This window comes from Ixodes scapularis, unplaced genomic scaffold (genome assembly GCF_016920785.2).
Source record: "Ixodes scapularis isolate PalLabHiFi unplaced genomic scaffold, ASM1692078v2 PGA_scaffold2__306_contigs__length_199485367, whole genome shotgun sequence".
Lineage (NCBI taxonomy): Eukaryota > Metazoa > Arthropoda > Arachnida > Ixodida > Ixodidae > Ixodes > Ixodes scapularis.
In genome coordinates, this window is record NW_024609857.1 from 106,933,985 (window position 1) to 106,954,892 (window position 20,908).

The 20,908-nt window shown below is 44.4% G+C and overlaps 1 protein-coding gene across 1 annotated transcript; it reads left to right on the top strand.

Moving 5' to 3' along the window:
- The first annotated feature begins 12,717 nt into the window (after window positions 1-12,717).
- On the top strand, window positions 12,718-17,895 carry LOC115327034. Its single transcript, XM_040215185.1, has 2 exons — window positions 12,718-13,007; window positions 17,136-17,895. The coding sequence occupies exons 1-2, from the start codon at window positions 12,718-12,720 to the stop codon at window positions 17,893-17,895; spliced, it is 1,050 nt and encodes a 349-aa protein (XP_040071119.1).
- Window positions 17,896-20,908: the final 3,013 nt, after the last annotated feature.

The following is a 20,908-nucleotide window of genomic DNA, read 5'->3' on the forward strand; positions in this document are numbered from 1 at the left end:
GGACAACTTTACAATTTTCATAGCTATGTGACGTATTCAGGATGACGACACAATGTAATGTGTGTCACTGCGCATAGTACATATAGCACCCTGACATTACCTGAAACTGTGACGCCGCAGGACACCGTTACGTATCATGACATCATGACACAACGTGACACCGTGATCTCAAGTGACAGTGTAACGTCATGGTGCTACGTGATGTTATTTGACGTCATGTCACCTGGTGGTGTGACGCCATGTGACACGATGAACTAACCTTGTGGCGTCATGTCTGGGGACATCACGTGACTCAGCGACGTAAACATAATAACATGATATTGTGACGTCACCTAACAACATGATGTGACGCGGCACCACGATGCCACTGGGTCGAGTAACACTGTCACGGATTTATTTACAAATTCCTCTCAACCAAGCCATGCCTGTGGAAAGTGTACAAGACACTACCAAATTTGCTTGTTCCGTGAGTGACCGGAACACGTTGCCATGTCTATTTTTCTGACTAATACTCTCGCTACTATTGTCACGAATGTAAATTTATGAGGCGATGAACAACCGAATTAAAGTAAACGTTCAATGAGGCGAGCTTCGCCCAAAACAAAATAGAAGGCTATTTTGTTTTGTCCACATGAAAGAGGTATGTTTTGAACGACCGAAGGAAAGTAAATGTTCAATGTTCAACATATGCTCAAAACAATATAGAAGAAAGCTAGCGTCGCAGGAGTCGATATTGACGTAACGGCAGGATCGAGCGCTGGGACGGGACTGAGTATACACAGTTCCGTTGTTAGGAAGGGGGGGGGGGGGGGGTTGTCGTGGCGGGGTATTAGAGAGGACAAGGGGGGGTGGGGGGGGGGGGGGGGTGCCGCGGGTGCCGCTGACCCTATACTTCGTTTCACCTTATCTGCGAGCGAAGCCAAAGTTAAAAGCGCCAGACCAGCGCTTTTTTTCGTTTCTCCCCAGCTCGCGCCCTGAGCAAAGCCTGAACGCACGGAACTTCCGTGCTCGCGCCTTCAGCTTTGCCTTCGCTCGCACATAAGGTGAAACGAAGTATAGTGACGCCATTGGCAGACAAGTTCATTCTGACCTCCTTAACTTTTAATCTCTATGTCATTAAACGCCAATCTTACAGATTTACAAAGAAGCGTTTTTCTCAGTGATGCACGTGGCACTATAACATCCTAATTGTCTAAAGCAGAAGCTAATAAGCGGGAATGCCATTTAAACATCTTACTCTTGCGTGACGTGCTCTCACTCAGACATTTTGATTTTACATTGCTAGAAACTCAGTAATTCTCTGAAGTTCACGGTGCTTGATACGTCCAAGATATTACTTACATCGTTATGTTTTCTCCAAACTGCATTACCAGCGGGTATGCACCATCCTCTTCTTTTTCCACTTGACTGGCCTTAAAGCATTTGGAAGCAGCAAATGCCGGGTCTTCCTCGTAGTTTCTATAAAGGATGTAAAAAGGCTCAACGAGCGGGTACACCTGCGTGATTGTAGAAAAGAGATACAAGAGGTGAGAACTTGAAACAAGCATTCCAAACGCTGCTCTTTTTAAACATGTTCACATGAACATCAGGGTGTTTAATCAAGGTCATTCGATTATAATATTACGCATCAAAAACTTTACCCGCGATATCAAACGCTACGAGCTCTAGGCGAAAATCACGTGGCACAATATATGTACTTTTGTTGCGCATGTTTGGAGTTACCAGAGCCGGGGTTTACTTCAAGCATCCGTCATTCGTCAACATAAGTTATGATTTATATTTGGGTTAACTCGTTTTTACGCGACATCAATACATTTCGGCGATAGCAAAATATATATTGCTCGGAGCTTATTTTCGTCACTCAGCTGCAGCCTACTCGTTAAGCCATACGCCAGATACATTAATGATGTGTATTGTATCTGGCTCGAACAATTTTTTTCTTTACCAGAGTTATCATTCGAGACGACAGACTTATGTACTTTTCAGAGATTTTGAAGAGACGAAGAAACTGACCCGTTATTCACCAACACTCTGTAGAGTCTATAGGAACAAGCTTGAGTTTGCCTACACGAGGTGTGGGCAGCGCGTGTGTGCAGAAGCCAGACACGCGTGAAGTGAAGCGTTTTTGCACATGCGCAGTGGCGACAGCAGCACCTCCACGGCCACGTGACGTCCAAGGATCGAGTTGGTCTATAGATTGCCCAGGGCAACTACACTGTTACATATGACACGGTATTTCAAGTGCAGAAAAAAAAGAACCATCGAGGTATTTAGTGTTACATTTTTAAAGCAAAAAACGACGTCGACCGCTTTTTCGCATTTTAGTTGCATGGTATTGGTGGGAACCAAATCGCACCGTTGAGATTAGTGCCCCAGCTTATCTGACCGCTCTGTGAGATTTAAACAAAACCTTTTAATGAAAAGAAAACTATATTGCGAATGCTTGTTTGCGTTAACACTGTCCCGGTATGTACATACCAGTTGTGAAATAGTGAGAGGGCCTCTAGACCAGACGAGGTAGATAACAGGCGCCATAAATTTTGAAGGGCATATGATTTTCCATGAGTTCTTATTGTAGACATTTCGTATATCTACATTTTGTGAGCTAGATTGAAAGGTTTCAAAAATGATGTCCAAAGGCAACCTCGCTGAGAAAGGCGTCACTCAGGCAGAAATTTTGCCGCAAACAGAACCAAAAAAGGCCCAGGTCAAACCAAAGCGTGCACTTGACCAGTCCCTTAAAGTCGTCACTTAGGCGTGAACGTTGTGTGAACCAATCTGATAAAGCTTAATACAACACATCAATCTTCGTTATTATTTTTGATGTGTAAGTATATTGCGAATATATTTCTTTTTTTGTGTGTGTACAGGAAAAGTTGTCCATGCTCAAACGAACAAGCTGATAAAGAAACAACAGCTTTCAAGTAAATGCAATACTTGACTGATAATGTGAAACACGAAATACATTGTTACGAAGAACGCTTTCGAAGTTTACGTTTCACAGCTCACTCCCTTTTGGATTTTATATTTTATTCACATTACGCTATCTGACGTCAAACAAATACAAAATGCACATACCGTAGATACATCCTGATACTTTCCGAGATCTGGATTGAGCTCTGGGAAATCGAACGTCGCACTGGCGAAAGTGAAGCGTACAAGAGCGAGGATTTGGAACAGACCAAGAAACATGTTGGCAGCGGTATGTGGTCAGCCTGATCAGAGAGCCGCGAACTAGGATATATGGTCGTTCGAACTCTCGAGCTGTGTTTTATTCACAACTCTCGATTAGTTCCGCAGTTTAATTTTTGTAATATTATTATTATTTTGATTATTGTGGTGGGGTATAATTACACGTCGTGAGCACTGTTTTGCTAATTGCGTTGTGACGCTATCTGGGTCTGAGACGAATCCTAGGTTTTATGTTGTGTGTTCGTGCATTACTACTGCGTTAAATACCCAGTAATGATACAATTTAAGTACCCCGGGTATGACGGCTAATGGCAGAAGTGGCACCGGCGGGACCGAGGCTTCGCACAGAGGTGCGAAAAAAAATATAGAGGAATCCGCGCGGCAGGCGTGTTAGACTTAATGTGCCGTAGATATAAATGGCTAGTGATTTGTGATGTTTTGGCTCTTGTTACGAAGAGAGTGAAATAGTTAATACGCACGTAATCTTAATCTTCGAGGGCTGAACGCACTGGCGCATTGTGATGCAATAGAAATAAAAAAAAGAACTGCTTTTGATTTGTATTTTTAGAAGAATGTGCTGCAGCAGGTCATCACCCACCCTATCGCATGTATCTTCGGTGCTTCCGAAGCTCATTATAGTGGTTTTCTTTTTATTTGGAAAGTATCAATCACGCGCGCTTCAGCTATTTTTAGAATGGGCCATACTTCAGATAGTGGTAGAAGAAAATTGCGACGAACATAGCATATAATTCAGAAGTGAATTTAAAGTACCTATTTATTAATTTGCAGAAATCGCGTCAACAGTACGAAGCAAACGAAGAAACTACTCGCTTCTTAAGCAACCTTTTTTTGGCCACTGCGTTATTTTTTCCTCGAAAGAGTGCACGGTTTGTAGCGCTTTACCTGGAGCTCTAATAAAATTGACGGGCGTTGGTAAGTGCGGCGACATTTTATTTCAGTAAAAAATCAGCAGAAAGTTTGAAAAGAGGTTCTCGTGTCTACACATGTTTGATTTTCCAAAATGTCCATAAATGCCACACGCAGCAAGCTGAGAACTGTACCGAACTAGTCGAAACCAGTATGTAGACACCGTCTGGAGATAGGGGTCTATATGAAATTCAGCCTCCATACAGAACTGTATATGATGGTGGAGCTCTATATGCTGTACCTCCATACTGTCTTCAGTTCTTACCGTCAAATCTTTTTGTCGCTCTCTCCGGTCTGCACTCCGCTTGGCCCCTAAGATTCATCGTTTCTACTGGAACGCCGGGCTCATGCTTTAACATCGCTCTTGTCTTATCAGGTCCACCTATTGATGATTAATCGTCACACTATCACGCCTAGATGCACAGCACAGGTCAAGTGCTTATTGCGAAAGGTCCCCATTCCGCGGGTACTAAGGAGACCATAGCCTGGGGAGCAGTCCTTGTACCCCGACATTCTCTCTTGGCTCACTGCGCACAGTAGTTCCGTTGCCTCTACGCCCTTGCTCGCCTCCGCTACCATTCTTTTGGTGCTTGAGAAGTCTTGTTCCATGACCTTGCCACCTTCGTGTGTCCCGGCCATTGTGTCGACGTCGCCCGCCATCTCTGTTTTGACTCCGACGAGTGTGCGTCCGTCGGCACCACCTGCTTCGCCTTGCTCGAGGACTCGGGGGCCACACCAATGGTTTTTGGGTCCTTCCCCGGCGCGACCTCCACGCTGGCACCAGCAGACCCCTTGCCTTCGCAATTCTTGCGTCTTTCCCCGGTTGGTCCGGCGTCAACGTCGCAGCCTGCTCCGCTTCCGCCTCGTCCATGATAAGTTCGTGACTGTCACCGTTGGCTCGAATTCCGTCATAACAACAATCGTATATGGCTCATCTATACTTCATCGTTCCCGTGCACAAGACCGAGAAGAAACACTTCTCCGTACATCTATAAGTTTCAGCTTATTGTTAACCCGAATGTAAAGGATAACATAGTCAGATTGACCTCGCCTAATCAGCCTTGCGCTAGCTAACTCCCAAATATTGTAGTACGAATGGTAGAGATGACGAGACGAATATAGCAGATATAATATTGCTAAATTCGTCTCGTCATCTCTAACATTTGAACTCTAATGTTTCGGAGTTATCTAGCACGAGACTGATTAGGCAAGGTCAATATTGCTTAGTTAAGGCGGTCTGGCGGGTGCCATACAATCACTCACGCCAGACAGCAGACATCATTGTCCAAGAGAACTATGCCAAATATCTTTTATCTCAAAATTCACATCTGATATACGACACATAAAGGGCACGGAGAATGTAGTCGCGGACACACTCTCTCGACCAAGCATAGGCCTAGTCACTGGTGGTAATGCCGCGCCTCTGACCACGGGCGCACTGGTGGATGCCAAGCATATGAACTCAGAACTTCATAGGTTTCGATCTACACCGGGAGCACTACACCTCAAAGACATCAGTCTCCCTGGGCTAGAAAGGACCTTGACTTGCGACATCTCTGCCCGCTCTCCCCGCCCATTCGTTCCCTACTCGTTTAAGCGGCAACTTTTCGACTCTCTACACGGGTTATCCCATCCAGGCATACGAGCAACACAGACGCTCATAACCTCTATTGCTAGGTATTGCTGATTAATTCACTGATTCACTTTCGCGATAGCCAGCTGTCAGACCAACGCACCGTCGGTCACTTCTGCCGCCACCGACATTGGATGCTGCTTTCTTGACGTTTGTTCTTCCTTTTGTATATTGCACAAGTTAGCGGGTTTAAGCCTTATTTTCAGTTCATTAATTATTGCCTCTTGGCCTTTATCTGTTCATTTTCTCGTGGATGTGCAGCGTGCAACCGATGCAGCGTACCTTCACGAGGGCCCACAGTGCTAGTTCCTTATTTAGCAGAAAGAAGACTTTTGAAAATAATGGCACCGCATGAGCAAGCCTCCGATGGGTCGGAAAGCCAGGTTCCCCGAGATTTGCCCCCACCAGCCACGAGAAAGAAGAACCCGTCGACGAGATTAGCCATGACCACACATTTCGTCGTCATCCTACTAGTCGCTGCAGGTGCGCCCGCGTTTTTTACGATGAGCTTTTTGAAGACGTTGCGACGACTGCCTCCAGCAGTACGAGCGAGTCGCACAATACAAGCGATGCACAGAATATCAGCAACCGTAGAATTCGTACTTCGGGCTTGAAGGAACTTCCGGGCACTGTTTTGAGCATCAAGAGACATCTTTCACCTCGTGGACTGCCTACAAGGATACGGTATAACAGATGTTCACCAGCCTACATTGACGGAAGAAGGCCGAAGCTCTCCTTCGAATGCGAACTTAGGGCCCCAACGAAACCGTCACGAGCTTCGTTAAGGACGTCTTGCTCCTGAGCGCCCATGCCGACCGTCAGGCGACGGACGACAAGCTGCTGCAAGTCTTTATGCGTGGGGTGAAGAGCGACATCTTCGGCGGCCTCGTTCACAACGTTCCAACGACAGTTAATGAATTTTGCCGAAGCAACAAACATCGAACAGGCGCTAACGGCCAGAGCTTGGCACTGTGATCTGCTCAACGACGTCTTAACTCTAAAATCGTCCCGCTCTGAGTTAGGCACCAGCTCCCATGAGCTTCGTGAAATCGTCCGTTATGTTTTTTGCGACAAGCTCAAGAAACTGCTGCCTTCTACTGACCCCCGGTATTGCGGTCCATCGCCGAAGTCGTGGGAGAAGAGCTTAAGAAAGCTATCAAACCACAGGCTCCTGTCAACCCTGCACTGCTGGAACAACCGACCCTCATCTGCACCGCAATGGCCGTCAATGGCTACCCACCTATACCAGGCCCCACCCAAAAGTGAACCTGCAGCGACCCAGTGTAGCTGACGCATGGACGAACAGGCGCCGCACATCTGGTCGCAACTTGTACCGAGAAAGACTAACGGGTGAAGAACGGCCAACCAACGTCCTCAATGCTACCATCGCGCGGAGGCGAGACGGGTTTACCAACGATGGAACGTCCGCCCAATGGGCCTGCCAGGGTACGCGCCGAGCGACCGCCGTCCTCGCCTTGGCGAGCGTACTCAAGACATCGAGGAGTAACTGCGCCCATCACCATCTCCGATGCCTCCTGAACCCCAACGATCTCGTTCCTCGTCTTTACGACTTCCAGTGTCGACTCTTCATTGGTCTTGTCAACAAAGTTTTGTTCTCATACCTCGCAGGGAAAATTAAGTGCGGCCACCCCGGGAGGTGGAGTTGCGTTGCCGTTCACCGACGAAGTAAATATCATCTTAAAAGGTCGGAGGGTGCCCACTCTAACGACGATACGCCGACCAACATCAACGTAGTTATCGACGGCCAGGACGCGAGGGCGATCATTGACACTGGAGCAGACTACTTGGCTCTGAGTTGGACGCTCTCTCGATGCCTTCGGAAGGATATGACGCCGTGGGATGGCCAGCAGATATTAACAGCCGGAAGGTGCACCGGGCGCATGCAGATTCGTGGGGAAATCTGTCAGGTGGATTTCTTCGTTCTACAGGGTTCTGCGAGTAACGTGATTCTCGGAATGGACTTTTTGTGCGCGTATGGTGCCGTCAATAAAATTAGAGGAATCCAGTTGATGCTGCGAAAGCCTGTACCGCCGCTGGAGGAACCCGACGTGGTGTCAGTTGTAGTCCGGGTCTCTGCCGACAGTGTGAATCTTCCATAACGGTGAAGTATTTTTTCGCCCATCGAGACTGATACAGTAACTTGCGACGAAGATTTGATGGAAGGAAACGTTTAACTGCTCTTGGGGAGAGCAATCAGCGTCGCCCTGAGTGTGACGGAGCTTGACAATGGACGTGTTGTGGATCTTTTCACAAACTTCTCGTAGAAGGCTCAACACCTTACGGAAGGCACCGCTGTCGGCCACATTGAGCGTCTCCTGGACCACGCTGCGATCACTGCAATCCTGGGGTAATTCTCGACAGAGCAGCACAACAGCAGACCGCCCTGTCATCTAGACGTATATTCCGAGCTCTCAGTCTCAAAACGCCATTAACTTATTGATGCTGTTGCCGAATTCAAGGACAGTTTTGCGACGTCGCCGACCGTTAGCCAAACAGCGGTTGCGAAGCATCGCAACGTTAATGACGACGGTACGCACCCTGTCCACCAGTCGCCGTACCGTGTTTCTATGAAAGAGATGGAAGTCATCCAAGAACATGTTCAAGAAATCATCGACGCTTACATCATACAGCAGTCAAGCAGTCTGTGGGATTCCCCAGCCGTCCTGGAGAAGGAGAAGGACTGAACATTCAGATTGTGCACAGACTGCTGTCAACTAAACGCGAGAACAATGAAGGACGTCCATCCGCTTCCCCGTATCGACAATACTCGACCGTCTGCTTTGCGCCATAGAGTACGATGGAAGGTCAGGGAACGCCATCTAGAGACTGCGCTTTCGAAACGTACGCATTCGATAAGATACACTCCAGCTGCCATATCAGTTGTGTGGGGCGTCGAGACGACGGGAGCCGAGTCGTGGTGAGTGGGAGGAAGTGCTGCTCATGCATGCAGCGTCGATGAGTAGTTTCGTAACTGAGTTAATCTAATAACATTGCTCAAAGCGTAATGTAACGTTACACCTAACGTGAGGCCAGCTCATACCCCACCCCCTCCCGCCCCCGCCTCAAGCGCCTGCGCTTACCAGTTAACGACTTTGGAGCTCAAAGCGTAATGATAGGCCTAACGTTAGGCCATGCGTCAGGCCAGCGCATACCAGCGTTTTTTTACCGCTACACCACCAGCAGTTCGGCTAACTCCTTAGCAACGATGGCGCCATTGCTATGGGGCGACATTACGAGTCCCAGCCAATTGGAATTTAAGTGCCCTTTCGCTGCTACAGACAACGCCGGCTTTGCTCAATGGTACAGTTTGTCATGATCCTTATGACAATGATTCTGCCGCAGCAGCGATTGAAGACGAAGAAGATTATGACCAGGACGAGGTGGAGAGCGTGCGATCAAGCGGGCAATTGGAAGCTGAGCACGGACCGCACCCGCCGGCCTGCAGATAGCTCGACAGCTGCCACGGTCAGCGAAGCACTGAGTCCAGCGTTCTGATCAACGGAACCATCGCCGGACTCCGACACATGGGGATGCCATGCACAGCTCTTAGCGAAGCCTGGGCTACGACCTGCAACAATCGAGGCGAAGGGAACCGCCTTCACGAGGGCACACCACGGAGGTCTCGTGAGCCAAGATTCACCTTATGTGTCTATGACTTGACCAAACGTTAATTAGTGCTGAGACGCGTGCAGGGATTTCTCTCTTTCTTCTCTGACGGGTTACTTTCATCTTTCTTATGATATTTTACCGCTCCTTTAAATCATATCCACAATGCACATGGTCTTTGTTTTCCTTCCGCTACGGGCGTTACATAGTGAATGCTTTCGTTTTATAAATCTTTCGGGCGCCTTACCGCAACCGTGTGCCTAGTACCTGCTCCACCAGTGGTAAACTTATTGCACTACTACGCTCTTATGCGCTCAGAGTCTTTGTGAAACTGACTGATTTAGTGGTTTTTGATGACGATCAGGACAATTTTAGTTGGCACCATGTGTCCATTTTCAGAAATTAAAAAGTTAGTTGGTAATTTTTAGTTAATTAGCGAACTAATTAGTAAGTATCCCGCATTTTATGATGTCCGCTACCGCGAGTAATGCGGAAGTGAAAATGTTGACTTTTTATCTCGAATGCACTAATTTTAGGAATTTTTGTCACGCTTAAGCGAAAGACCCTGCATATGAAAAATGTTGGTGCAATGCGATTACATTTTTTTTAGTTAATGATTTGGTATAGGGCTGTAAGCAATCGTTGCAAGTGGCACCACAACTTTGCTGGCCAACCATCTTCATGGCGTGGATTGGATGCCCGAATTTTTTTGTTCTCCTAAACGCTTTACAAGTGCGACACAAAAAGCTGTCCCAAATGTTCGTACAATTCAGGCTGCTTCGCAACGTGGAGCATAAATCCTTAACAGAAAGATACAAATAGAGCTACGTTAGTACCCCTTGTCGTTTGGAAATTATGGTAGCAATTCCAGCACCTAAATTATAGATATAATTAGAGGTAATTACCAGAAAAGGGCAAAATGGGTAAACCAGCTCGCGTAACTTAAACATAACAAACGAGGAGAGGGAGCAATGTCGTCCTAAGTACGGTTTCGCTGCCAAATTTTTCTTTTTCTGTTATGATAAATTATGAAGTTGATGTAAAATTAGTACCAAAATTTATTAGAGTTCTTCTCCTATATTTAGATTTTTATTAACCATACGTTTTGAAGGTAAACGTTCGGCAGCCCTCTGCCTGGTTAGGAATAGACATGAAGCGAAAAATAGGGACTCTAACCAAAAATTTAATCAACAAAGGGTATCTATACTCTGTAGTTGCGAGCGCCACTTCTCGGACGACGATGTTATTAAATTTTTTGTTACAGTTCCTATTCGCTTCATTAACCATACGCTCAAAGCTCGAACATATCTGGTACAGTTTAAACATAATGAATCCAGACAACGTAGTTATAAAGGTTTTTGTCAGCTAAAAACATTACGCCTGTCATAAATCTAACGGGAAAATAATAAGCTCGTAGTTCACACCATTATATGGTCACAACATGAGATTACCTATGTGCTAGTCCATATTTAGGTTTTATTAGACTGCGTTCTAAAATCTCGGCACGGCTGTTGTTTAAACAATATAATCCGATATATCATATCGCTTTCCTTATTTTGACAAATAAACAGATGTCATTAGTCATGCGTTTGATGTCAAATGAACGTGTCGGTATCTAAACATAATTTAAAGCACACAAATTACCTTTATCTAGAGTTGTTAATTTATATTTATATTTTGGTAGGACGTACTTTCAAAGCTCGAATAATATAATCCTGGAGTAAAATGTTTCCAGCTCCCAAGATAATTCATGTGCTCTCTTATGACGCATTATAATGTAAAAATAGGCACTTAATACGATATATGCTGTAGCTCTTAAACAGCAATAACAAAACATAGAACGAGAGTATAACTCTCTTTAATACCGGTAGACTAAATGGCACGTGTTAGGAACTGGTCTGATGCGTATTTGAGCCAAAATAGCGCATTTCATTTTTCCCCGTAGCGCCGGCTTCCCGCACGGCCCGGGCATTATGCTCGTCACATGACTGAATTCTGCGAATAGCCGCGCCGCGCGTTGCTGGCCTGCGGCGGTTTTGGCACAACCATAGCCAGCCAGAGGAGGAAAACCTGGGGGCTAGATGATCAAGTGCTGTTTCCGTCAAGCTTGACAAATGCTGTGTGCCTTGGTGTAACGGCAATTACAAAACGGGGCCCAAAGTGCACGTGTTTGGCTTTACTGAAGATTAAGCAGTGCGGAATGCCGGCATAAGCGTCACCCCCCGAAGAAAACAATTATTTTCCCAGCGAACGAATTTAAGGATTTCCCATTTTCCATTGTTTATCTCGCATTCGTAGTAGCATAGCGCCATTCGGACGGGATATCAATAGAAGCGTTGTAGGAATAGGCGATAATGGCGACGTGTAGCGTTTCATTGTAATTCGCTATTATTTATTCGAAGGGTATATATATTTTGTTGTGTGCGAGCACCGCTTCTCGGACGACGAAATTATTCGGGACGTTTGTCTCGCCGACTAGGTTATCAGGAGGACGGTGAATGCTCCACTGTCTAGGATGCTCTTTCGCCCAGGCGGAGTGCCATCAATGTTCCCTGTATCTCCAGATTATTTATCAAAATAACGTGCGAGGAGAAAGAACCTGTACAGCAAGCGATTATATAAAGAAATGAAAGAGAAATGAGTGAAAGAAATGTCTGAAATGGAGAGAGCTCTTGCGGAGTCGATCAATTATATCGCAGTGGAGGAACAAGGGGACCGAATACTGACAAGAAAAGACATGGCCGACCACTTGAAAAACGTGAAATCGGCATTCTGGCATGCTATTGAGGTCAAAGAATACCTCACTCTGCTGCATATTGTTGCTGCTGAGGACCCTTGAATAAACTCGATCGTCGTGAAGGCTGACCTAACACTCACATTGCCTTTTGCGAAGACTCCGCTCGCAACGTTGGGCTCCAACTTGCTCATATCAACCATCGTAAACAGCAAAAAGGGGAGTAGTGGATCTCTCCAAAAGTGTCGAAATTCGGAGCAACGCTGTCAACTAAAGTTCTTAAATCTCGCACAAAGACATCTAGCCACAATTCATTTTCTGCCTGACATGATGCCCGCATCGCGGAGTGCAGATCAAGCAGCAGTCATCCAACTGCTTGCCGAGCAACTGGACCTGATTTCTACCAAGACAGAGCGAAGGCATTATTCATTGTATTTTATGATGTTTGCATGCATTGTTTTCACAGTATCGCGTCATGCATTCTAGTACATTCGTGTCTGTGTAAGCATTGTTCTGCCATACCCTAGGACCAACCAATCGATATGTTCTTCGTTTGGTATGAACCCTCATCAAAAGCAGCAAAGTTAAACTTTCCCCCTGATACATGGCGAAGAGGATCTCTGACTTGAACGATGACCAACGTTATGTGACCTTGGTGGAGGACGAGGTCCACATAAAACCGTTTATCGAAACTAAAGGAGTCAAGATTGTGGGTGTCGCACATGATTCCACAGAAGTAGCGAATGGTGCGTTGATGTTTATGGCGCAAATCATCAACTATCCAATTAAGGAGGTCCCTCACACTGTTCCCGTGTACAAAGCCAACGTAGAGTTTCTGCACAAGTGCCTTGGAGACGTCATTTGCCGGCTCGAGAACATCGGCTACCGGGTGATGTGCGTTGTAACGGATAATAATGCAGTGAATCGAAGGTCTTTGGCTCTTTTTAAGACCTTGATGTACAACCACGACACGCCTGGTACTCTAACGCGTCATTCAAACGTGTTTTTCTACCAACATCCGCTCAAATCAAGCAGGCCGTTTTTTTGTTTTTTTTATTGACATTGTACACATAATCAAATTCATACGCAATAATTGGCTGAAGCAAGATAATCATTGCTTCTGGTTTCCCGAGCTTCAGTTTGACACGGAAGGACAGCGGCGCATGCTGTGTGCGTAGTTCAATACTATCAAGACGGCCTACGACTTGGAATGCGACCAACCGCTGCGGTATATCTACAAAGTTCCAAGGCAAGCCCTTCGCCCGCCATGCAATGAGAAGCAGAACGTGAAACTTGCTCTCGAGATATTTGAAAGTTCTCTTCCAACTTCCCTTCGTGCTATTTGAGGGAAGCACAATCTGAAGTTTTTCAATGAAACCGCGACTTTCATTGAAATTATAGTAACGTGGTGGAAACTCATGAATATGAAATCACCCCCCAAAGAAAACAGACTGAAATTCGGTTCCAACAACCTGTGCGCCCGGCTCCAGACGACGAGGAGGCGGATTCTCTCTACAAGATTTTAGACTGGTTGGATGAATGGGGAAAAATGCCAACAACTGCGAATTGTCCGAAAAAAAAAACAAAAAAACTCATAACGCACAACAACAGTCAATTTACGCGCTCTCGAAATATGCAGGTACTGCTTCGAAGAACTCAAGCTGTCCAACGTTCTCATCGCGAAATTTCAGTCTGAAAGTTTAGAGGATTGCTTTGGCAGGTACCGGCGGCTGGCAAGTTTTCAATACCTTGTGTCTATACGACAGCTTTATGAAAGAGAAACCGAGCTGCGGCGGCAAAACACACTTGAACCGATTGGCAAAGGTTCCTGAACAGACAGAGATGAGAAATGAGAGAATATGAAAAAGTGAGGAGGCGCGTCGCGCTCTAGCTACAACTTAGTTGTAACAGAACACGACCTCCCAAAAATTAAAGACATCGTCCCCTTTCCAGCGTATGGGGCCGGATGTGTGGCGTGCGCGACGGTGAAGAAACCAAAGTGTGAGAACTGCAAAAGTTTCCTGACCACAGACCGCACGATTCCAGCTTCCACCGGCCAAGAGCACTACCTTCTCATCAAATAAATTGACAGAGGACGCCTTTTGAAACCAGCAATGACCGCTATCGTACATAACTACTTTTTTGTTAAGAGAATTTGAAGCGGGTGGACTTCTCAACGACGAGTAACCAACGCGAGCTGGTCACGGACCTCACACTGGACTTGCTGATCGACGAGGATTGCTTCGACTTCGATGTGTGTGAACAAGGACACACGAGTAGGGTCGTGCTGAAGCATGTGTTGTGGTGCTTTACAAACATTATACTAAGAATACTTTTGCAACAAGCTCAGCGTCAAAGTTGTAGAAACAAACAACAAATCTAAGGAATCTGGCCACGCTTACAAAAACAATTATGTCAATATCCTAGCATGCACAGTCAGCACCTTTTTTTTCAGATTTTTAACGCGCGAGTCAATAAACGCGCGTTTGTGCTGAAAAACTGAAGTAAGTGGTATCGATAATCATTCGCATTTTCACACCAATAGCCTTATTGTGCGTTTACACTTGTGGATTCTCGGGTGGGTCCGCGCCGGCGGCGAGCGGACTTCGGAGCCAGGGTAGTGAAATCCCGCATCGCTGACGGAAAACTTGTATTGGTCCTCAATCCATATCCATATTTCCCGCCGGCAACGAGTCCATTTCGCCACCCGGTTCCAAACGCCGCTTGCCGCCAGCGCGAACACTCCCCCGAATACGCAACTGTAGAGGTTCCTTTACGCCTGCTCCATGAATTACAACTTTAGCGAACGACCGCGCTTCTCACACGATCTGAACTTTTCCAGAACTTGAAGATTTAGTGATTTTCGATACCGCTTATTAAGTTTCTGATCAAAACACTGCCTATTATGACAAATTAAAAAAAAAATTAAAAAATGTCGGGGCTTTAATGGACACTGTGAAGGTGGTTCGCCAGCGAAAATTTGATTTGACCTGCAACGACTGCCAACTGCACTGCACCAAATTATTGACGGAATAAAATTAAATTCACTCTGCCAGAACTTTTTTATATACAGGGTGCTTCACGTAAAAATGAAGAAAATTCCTAAAATTAGTGTATTCGAAATAAAAGTATAATTTTTTCGGAACCGCATTATTCGCGGTGGTGGATATCAGAAAACGCGCGATTTCGTTTTACTAGAGTTTCAAGTGACCGGTCATACGTGTTTTCTTTTTGGTTATTCCTTTGTTGAACTTCCTTTTTTAAGCTACTAAATGCTTGCTCATATTGCACACATTTCTCTAATACATTCATATTAAAAAAAGAAAAAAAGTTCCGAGTAATTGAAGTTATCTGTTATACATATTTGTAACGAAAGTGCAGTACAAATTGCTGCCGAAAAAAAATTTAAGTGGCTACAACAAAATTACTTGAAAAAGTAACGAATTACCACTTACCTGTTACTTGTAACGGATAACTTCCCAAATCTGCCAGCAGGCCAGCTGTTTGTAAATCAATAGGTAATTGACTGCATAACGCTCAGCTTCTTGAATGAGGCGGCAGCTTGGGCCAACTAGAATGCGTAGTTACCGCAAGATGACACGAAAGAAAAAAAAAATGAAAAAAAAAAACGAATGTTTTTTTTTCGGAGTTTTCCGCGTCACCAAAGTCATACACTACCACATGCAGCGTACATACACAGAACGAACACCAACCAACACACCGAACACTGGTACACGCAAACACACAGTGCACCAGCGCACAAAGAAAACACACCAGCTCCGTGACTTTCTAGTATAACCTCTACCGAACCTCTACAGACACGCTCGGCCAAAGCACTGCGGAAGCCAGGGAGCTCGTGCTGAAGGCGGAGCATCTAGTCTCAGCTTAAGGGTAGACGGAGTAAGATGAACACAAACAGTATTTGCAAGTATTACTGGTATATGAGTGCTCTTCGTGCTTAAATTATAAGGCTAGACACCCCCCTTAATCTAGCGTTTCGAAGGGCATCATGATATGAAAGCAATCGGCTAAGCTAACACCGCAAGGCGTGCTCCCGATAAGTTCCGGTTTGAGCATCACGCGGTGATAAGAATCCTCAAGCCATGTTGCCTCATGCTAGTTTCGGGCGTGTAATATAGCAACACAAGTTACAATTTCTCCATTCATAGTCTCATAATCGTTTATCTTGTGTTCATTTATTTATTTTTTTCCCTTAAATGCAATGGCTAAGAATAGGTGGCTGATAATTGTGCATGGGCAATTCGTCTTGTCTAAGGGGGCTGCACGAAATGTTTCTGCTCTTTTTCTTTCTTTTTTAAACTACACTGCCTGTAACCCTCAGCACGCATCGCAAGTTAACTGTAGCGGGCAAGCGCTGGCGGCACGCTTTACAGTGTCGAGTAGCCGATGGGGCGCCCTACACGCTCCATCCTAAGAGTACCTGCATAAAACATCAAGCCGTCACGTAACAAATAATTGTATTGGGGTATCATTTGATAAAATGTCTCGCATAGCTAATTATTCTTTTATGTGCTGCTTTTATGTGCTGCTGGGGAATTGGAGCCGGCAGGGATCCCAGCATGAGTTCACCGTGCTTTTTTCGCGTGCACACGACAGTCCTGTCGGCACTCTGCTTTATCAGTAGCGACGGCTTTGGCGGGAGTGGCCCATCAACGATAACATCAAGCAGGTGGATTTCTACTGACTTCACGGCGAACGCGACCATGACATCGACGGTTCCGCATCGGGGGGCCTTTTCAGTGTTCCCGTGGCTGCCACCCCTACTGCAACAAATGGACTATCCCAGCGGCTTTTTAAGACGACCGCCGCCACCACTTCTTCGGGAATTGGAGCCGGCAGGGATCCCAGCATGAGTTCACCGTGCTTTTTTCGCATGCAGGTTGGTACTGTTTACTCTGGATATAATCCTAGAGCTTGTTTTTACCTGCCGGCTCCACCCAAAGACGTTTTCCTAATGACGTATACACGTTATAAGCATCATTGCTTTTATGTACACCGTAGGTTTTGGAGAAAATTAGTATTTTTAGTATTGTTGTTATTACTGGCGGGTGATGTCGAATTGAATCCAGGCCCCCCTACGAAGGCTGAACAGATGGCAAATATGGAATCCATGCTTATGAGCCTAACTGCTAGAATGAACAGGGTTACGACACAACTTTCCAGTATTCAAAGTAAGCAAGAAGAATTTGAAAAGAAACTGGACACCTTGATTAAGAGCAATGACCACTTAGAAAAACGTGTTGATGGTTTTGAGGGATTGACCAAAAATCTACAAGCACAGATTGATGCTCTTGAAAACCGCAGTCGAAGGTGCAATCTGGTGTTTTACGGCATAGATGATGCGAAGAGCAATGAGACATGGGAAGAATTGAAGAACCATGTGCTACAACTATGTAATGATAAAATGGGCATCAACCCCATTTGGATTCAAAGGGCACATCGGATTGGTCAATATAGAGCGAATGGGAAAAGGCCAATTATTGTAAACTTTGTGTTGTGGAATGAAAAAGAAAGCATATTACACGCGGGGTTCAAATTTAAAAATACCAACTACAGTGTCTCAGAGGATTTTAGCAAAACACTTCGCGATAAAAGACGTATGCTATGGGATTCCTCAGAAGAAATAAGGTTAAACAAGGCTAACAAAGTCTTTTTGTCGTACGATAAGCTGACCGTGAATGGAGAAGCGTATATTTGGGATACTGAACAAAAGAAGGCGGTCCTCGTGCATGGTAATAGACATGTAAGAACACAAGAATGACATAGACCTTTCGCTCACACAACTTCTGATAATGTATCCATATCTTCAAATGCTCGCCCGACGGGTCTGTTGATAAACTGCCGCAGTCTTACAAATAAAGTAGACGAGTTTTTCTGTTTAGTAGAGGCAATACAGCCATGCTTAGTCATGGGCACTGAGTCGTGGCTCGATGACTCAGTGCTTAATAGCGAAGTGTTTCCTAAGGGCTTTGCAGTCTATCGTAATGACCGCAACGCGCATGGCGGTGGGGTGTTTTTATTGATAGACTCACGGTGGGCAAGCAGTGAGCTTCAAGTGCCGCCAAATGATACTGAATCTGTTTGGTGCCAAGTACACTTGCCCAAAGGAGGCACCCTTGTATTAGGCACTTACTATCGTCCCCCAACAATAAATAATATCGATGAACTTGGTCAAGTACTGTCCACTATCTCTGATAGTTCTATTATTGTAGGAGGGACTTTAATCTTCCCAATATAAATTGGGCAGGCACTGCATATACTTGTGATGACAGTTCCACCTTGTATAAATCTTTTAATAATCTCTTTATTTCATTTGCTCTAAACCAATTCGTACTCTCACCGACAAGAAAAAACTCTATTTTGGATTTGTTACTGACGAATAACCCTAGTATTATTTCAAATGTCTCCATAATTCCTAGTATAAGTGATCACAGTGCAGTTGTATGTGAATTACCATTGCATAAAATAAATAGGGTGTCAAAGCCTCCACGCAAAGTAAGGATGTACGGACAGGTTAATTATGAAAGTATTTCGTTAGAGCTCTCGGCATATTTCCCTTACTTTTCCGATCTCAGTAAAGAGTGCGACGTTAAAGAATTATGGGAAACTTTTAAGCATAAAATTAAGGTGCTCGCTGATTCTCACATACCATCCAGGACTATTAAGGAAAATAATAAACATAAACCATGGATAAATGCTACGATTCGAAAACAAATAAAACGTAAAAGTCGGGTTTACAAAAAAATATAGAAAAAATCCGTCCAATATCAATTAGAACAAAAACTTGAGGAGATAACCGCAAATCTTAAAAAAAGATATCAAAGAAAGCAAACTAATTTTCTACGAGTCTTTTGAAAACAAATTAAGAAATGACCCTACTGAATTCTGGAAATTCGTTAAGGCAAATAAAAAAGAGGATACTTCAATTCCTGGTTTATTGAAGGATGGCAACTTAGTGAACAGCGATATTGAAAAAGCGGAATTTTTTAACACATACTTTAAATCCGTTTTTTCACCCCGCGCTCTTGGAGGTATTCCTTCTGTGCCTGATAGAATAGCAAGATCTGTTATGCCAGAAGTGATAATAGGAATGGACGGGATTATAGCACTTCTAAGAGACCTAGACACTTCAAAGGCATATGGACCAGATGAGCTCTCGCCGGTAATTTTTCACAATTGTAAAGAGGAAATTGCAAGATACATACGTATAATTTTTACCAAATCACTAACAACTGGCATAATTCCCGACGATTGGAAAAAAGCAAACGTAACTCCAATTTTTAAGTCAGGATCAAGAAATCTTGTTGAAAACTACCGCCCCGTGTCTCTGGCATGTGTTGCGTGCACACTCTTGGAGCATATATTATATAGCTCAATATATAACTTCTTAAGTTCCAGAAATTTTTTCTCTCCTTCCCAACATGGTTTCCGTCGTGGTTATTCGTGTGTAACTCAGCTAGCTGAATTTACAGATTACCTTTCAAACGCCATTGACAACAAAAAACGAGTAGATTGTATATTCTTGGATTTCTGTGAGGCGTTTGATACGGTGTTACATCATTTCTTATTGAATAAGCTTACATTAATAGGAATTAATGAAAATATTATAAATTGGGTTGCTGTTTACTTATCTCAGCGAGAACAAATTGTTGTATTAAATGGTCAAAAATCTTCACCTGTACTTGTAACCTCGGGGGTGCCTCAGGGAAGTGTACTCGGACCTTTGTTATTTCTTATATTTATTAACGACATTTCCGAGGGGATACAGTCAAACATCAAGCTATTTGCGGATGATTGTGTATTATACAGAGTTATAGAAAATGACGCAGACGTCTGTATGATGCAAACAGATTTAGTTATTTTAGAATGCTGGTGCGATCATTGGGAAGTGGGTTTGAATATAAAAAAGTGCAAATACATGTGTTTTTCTCGATCTATTGTTAGCATGGCTACATATAAGATAAAAAACTATGAACTTGAGCGGGTAGATAAACACAGGTATTTGGGAGTTAATTTTTCGAATAATCTAAATTGGAATGACCACATAGATAGTATTGTAGCAAAAGCAAGTAAGATATTATTTTTTATTCGGAGGAATTTTAAGAATACATCTCGTAGCGTAAGACAAACATTATATTTTTCTTTTATCAGACCAATTTTGGAGTATGCCTGTGTTATCTGGGACCCGCCTCAGTGTTACCTCACGAATAAGTTAGAGCGAATTCAAAATCGGGCACTAAGGTTTGGCACAGGCGATTATATTCCGTACTCGAGCTGTACAGAAATGATGAATAGACCAGGTTGGGACCTTCGTAGACTTCGGAGAAAGTGTTTGCGGTTAAAGTTCTTTCACAGTATATATCACGGGGAAACGGGCATTGAAAAGGGTCTTTACATTCTCGAACCACACCACGTATCTTCAAGGCGGAATCATTCTAAGACTGCGACAGAGTATCGTTATCGAACTGACTGTTTTTGCTATTCATTTTTTGTTCAAACCTCCCGGGAGTGGAATGCCCTTCCGGAAGAACTGATAGCTATTATCAATAATGACGTCTTTTATGACAGAATGCGGAGAAGCGTGGTCGAGTGAAAATGTAGTACTGGATGATTGTCGATTGCGTTACTGAAAATGTATTTTGAATGCGTTTTTCTTTTGTTCCCCCCTGCATAATGCCTAACGGCGAAGCAGGTATTTGTGTAAATAAATAAAATAAATTAGGATAACATATACACCATTATCAGATTATTTTAAATCGTTCACATGGGGACAT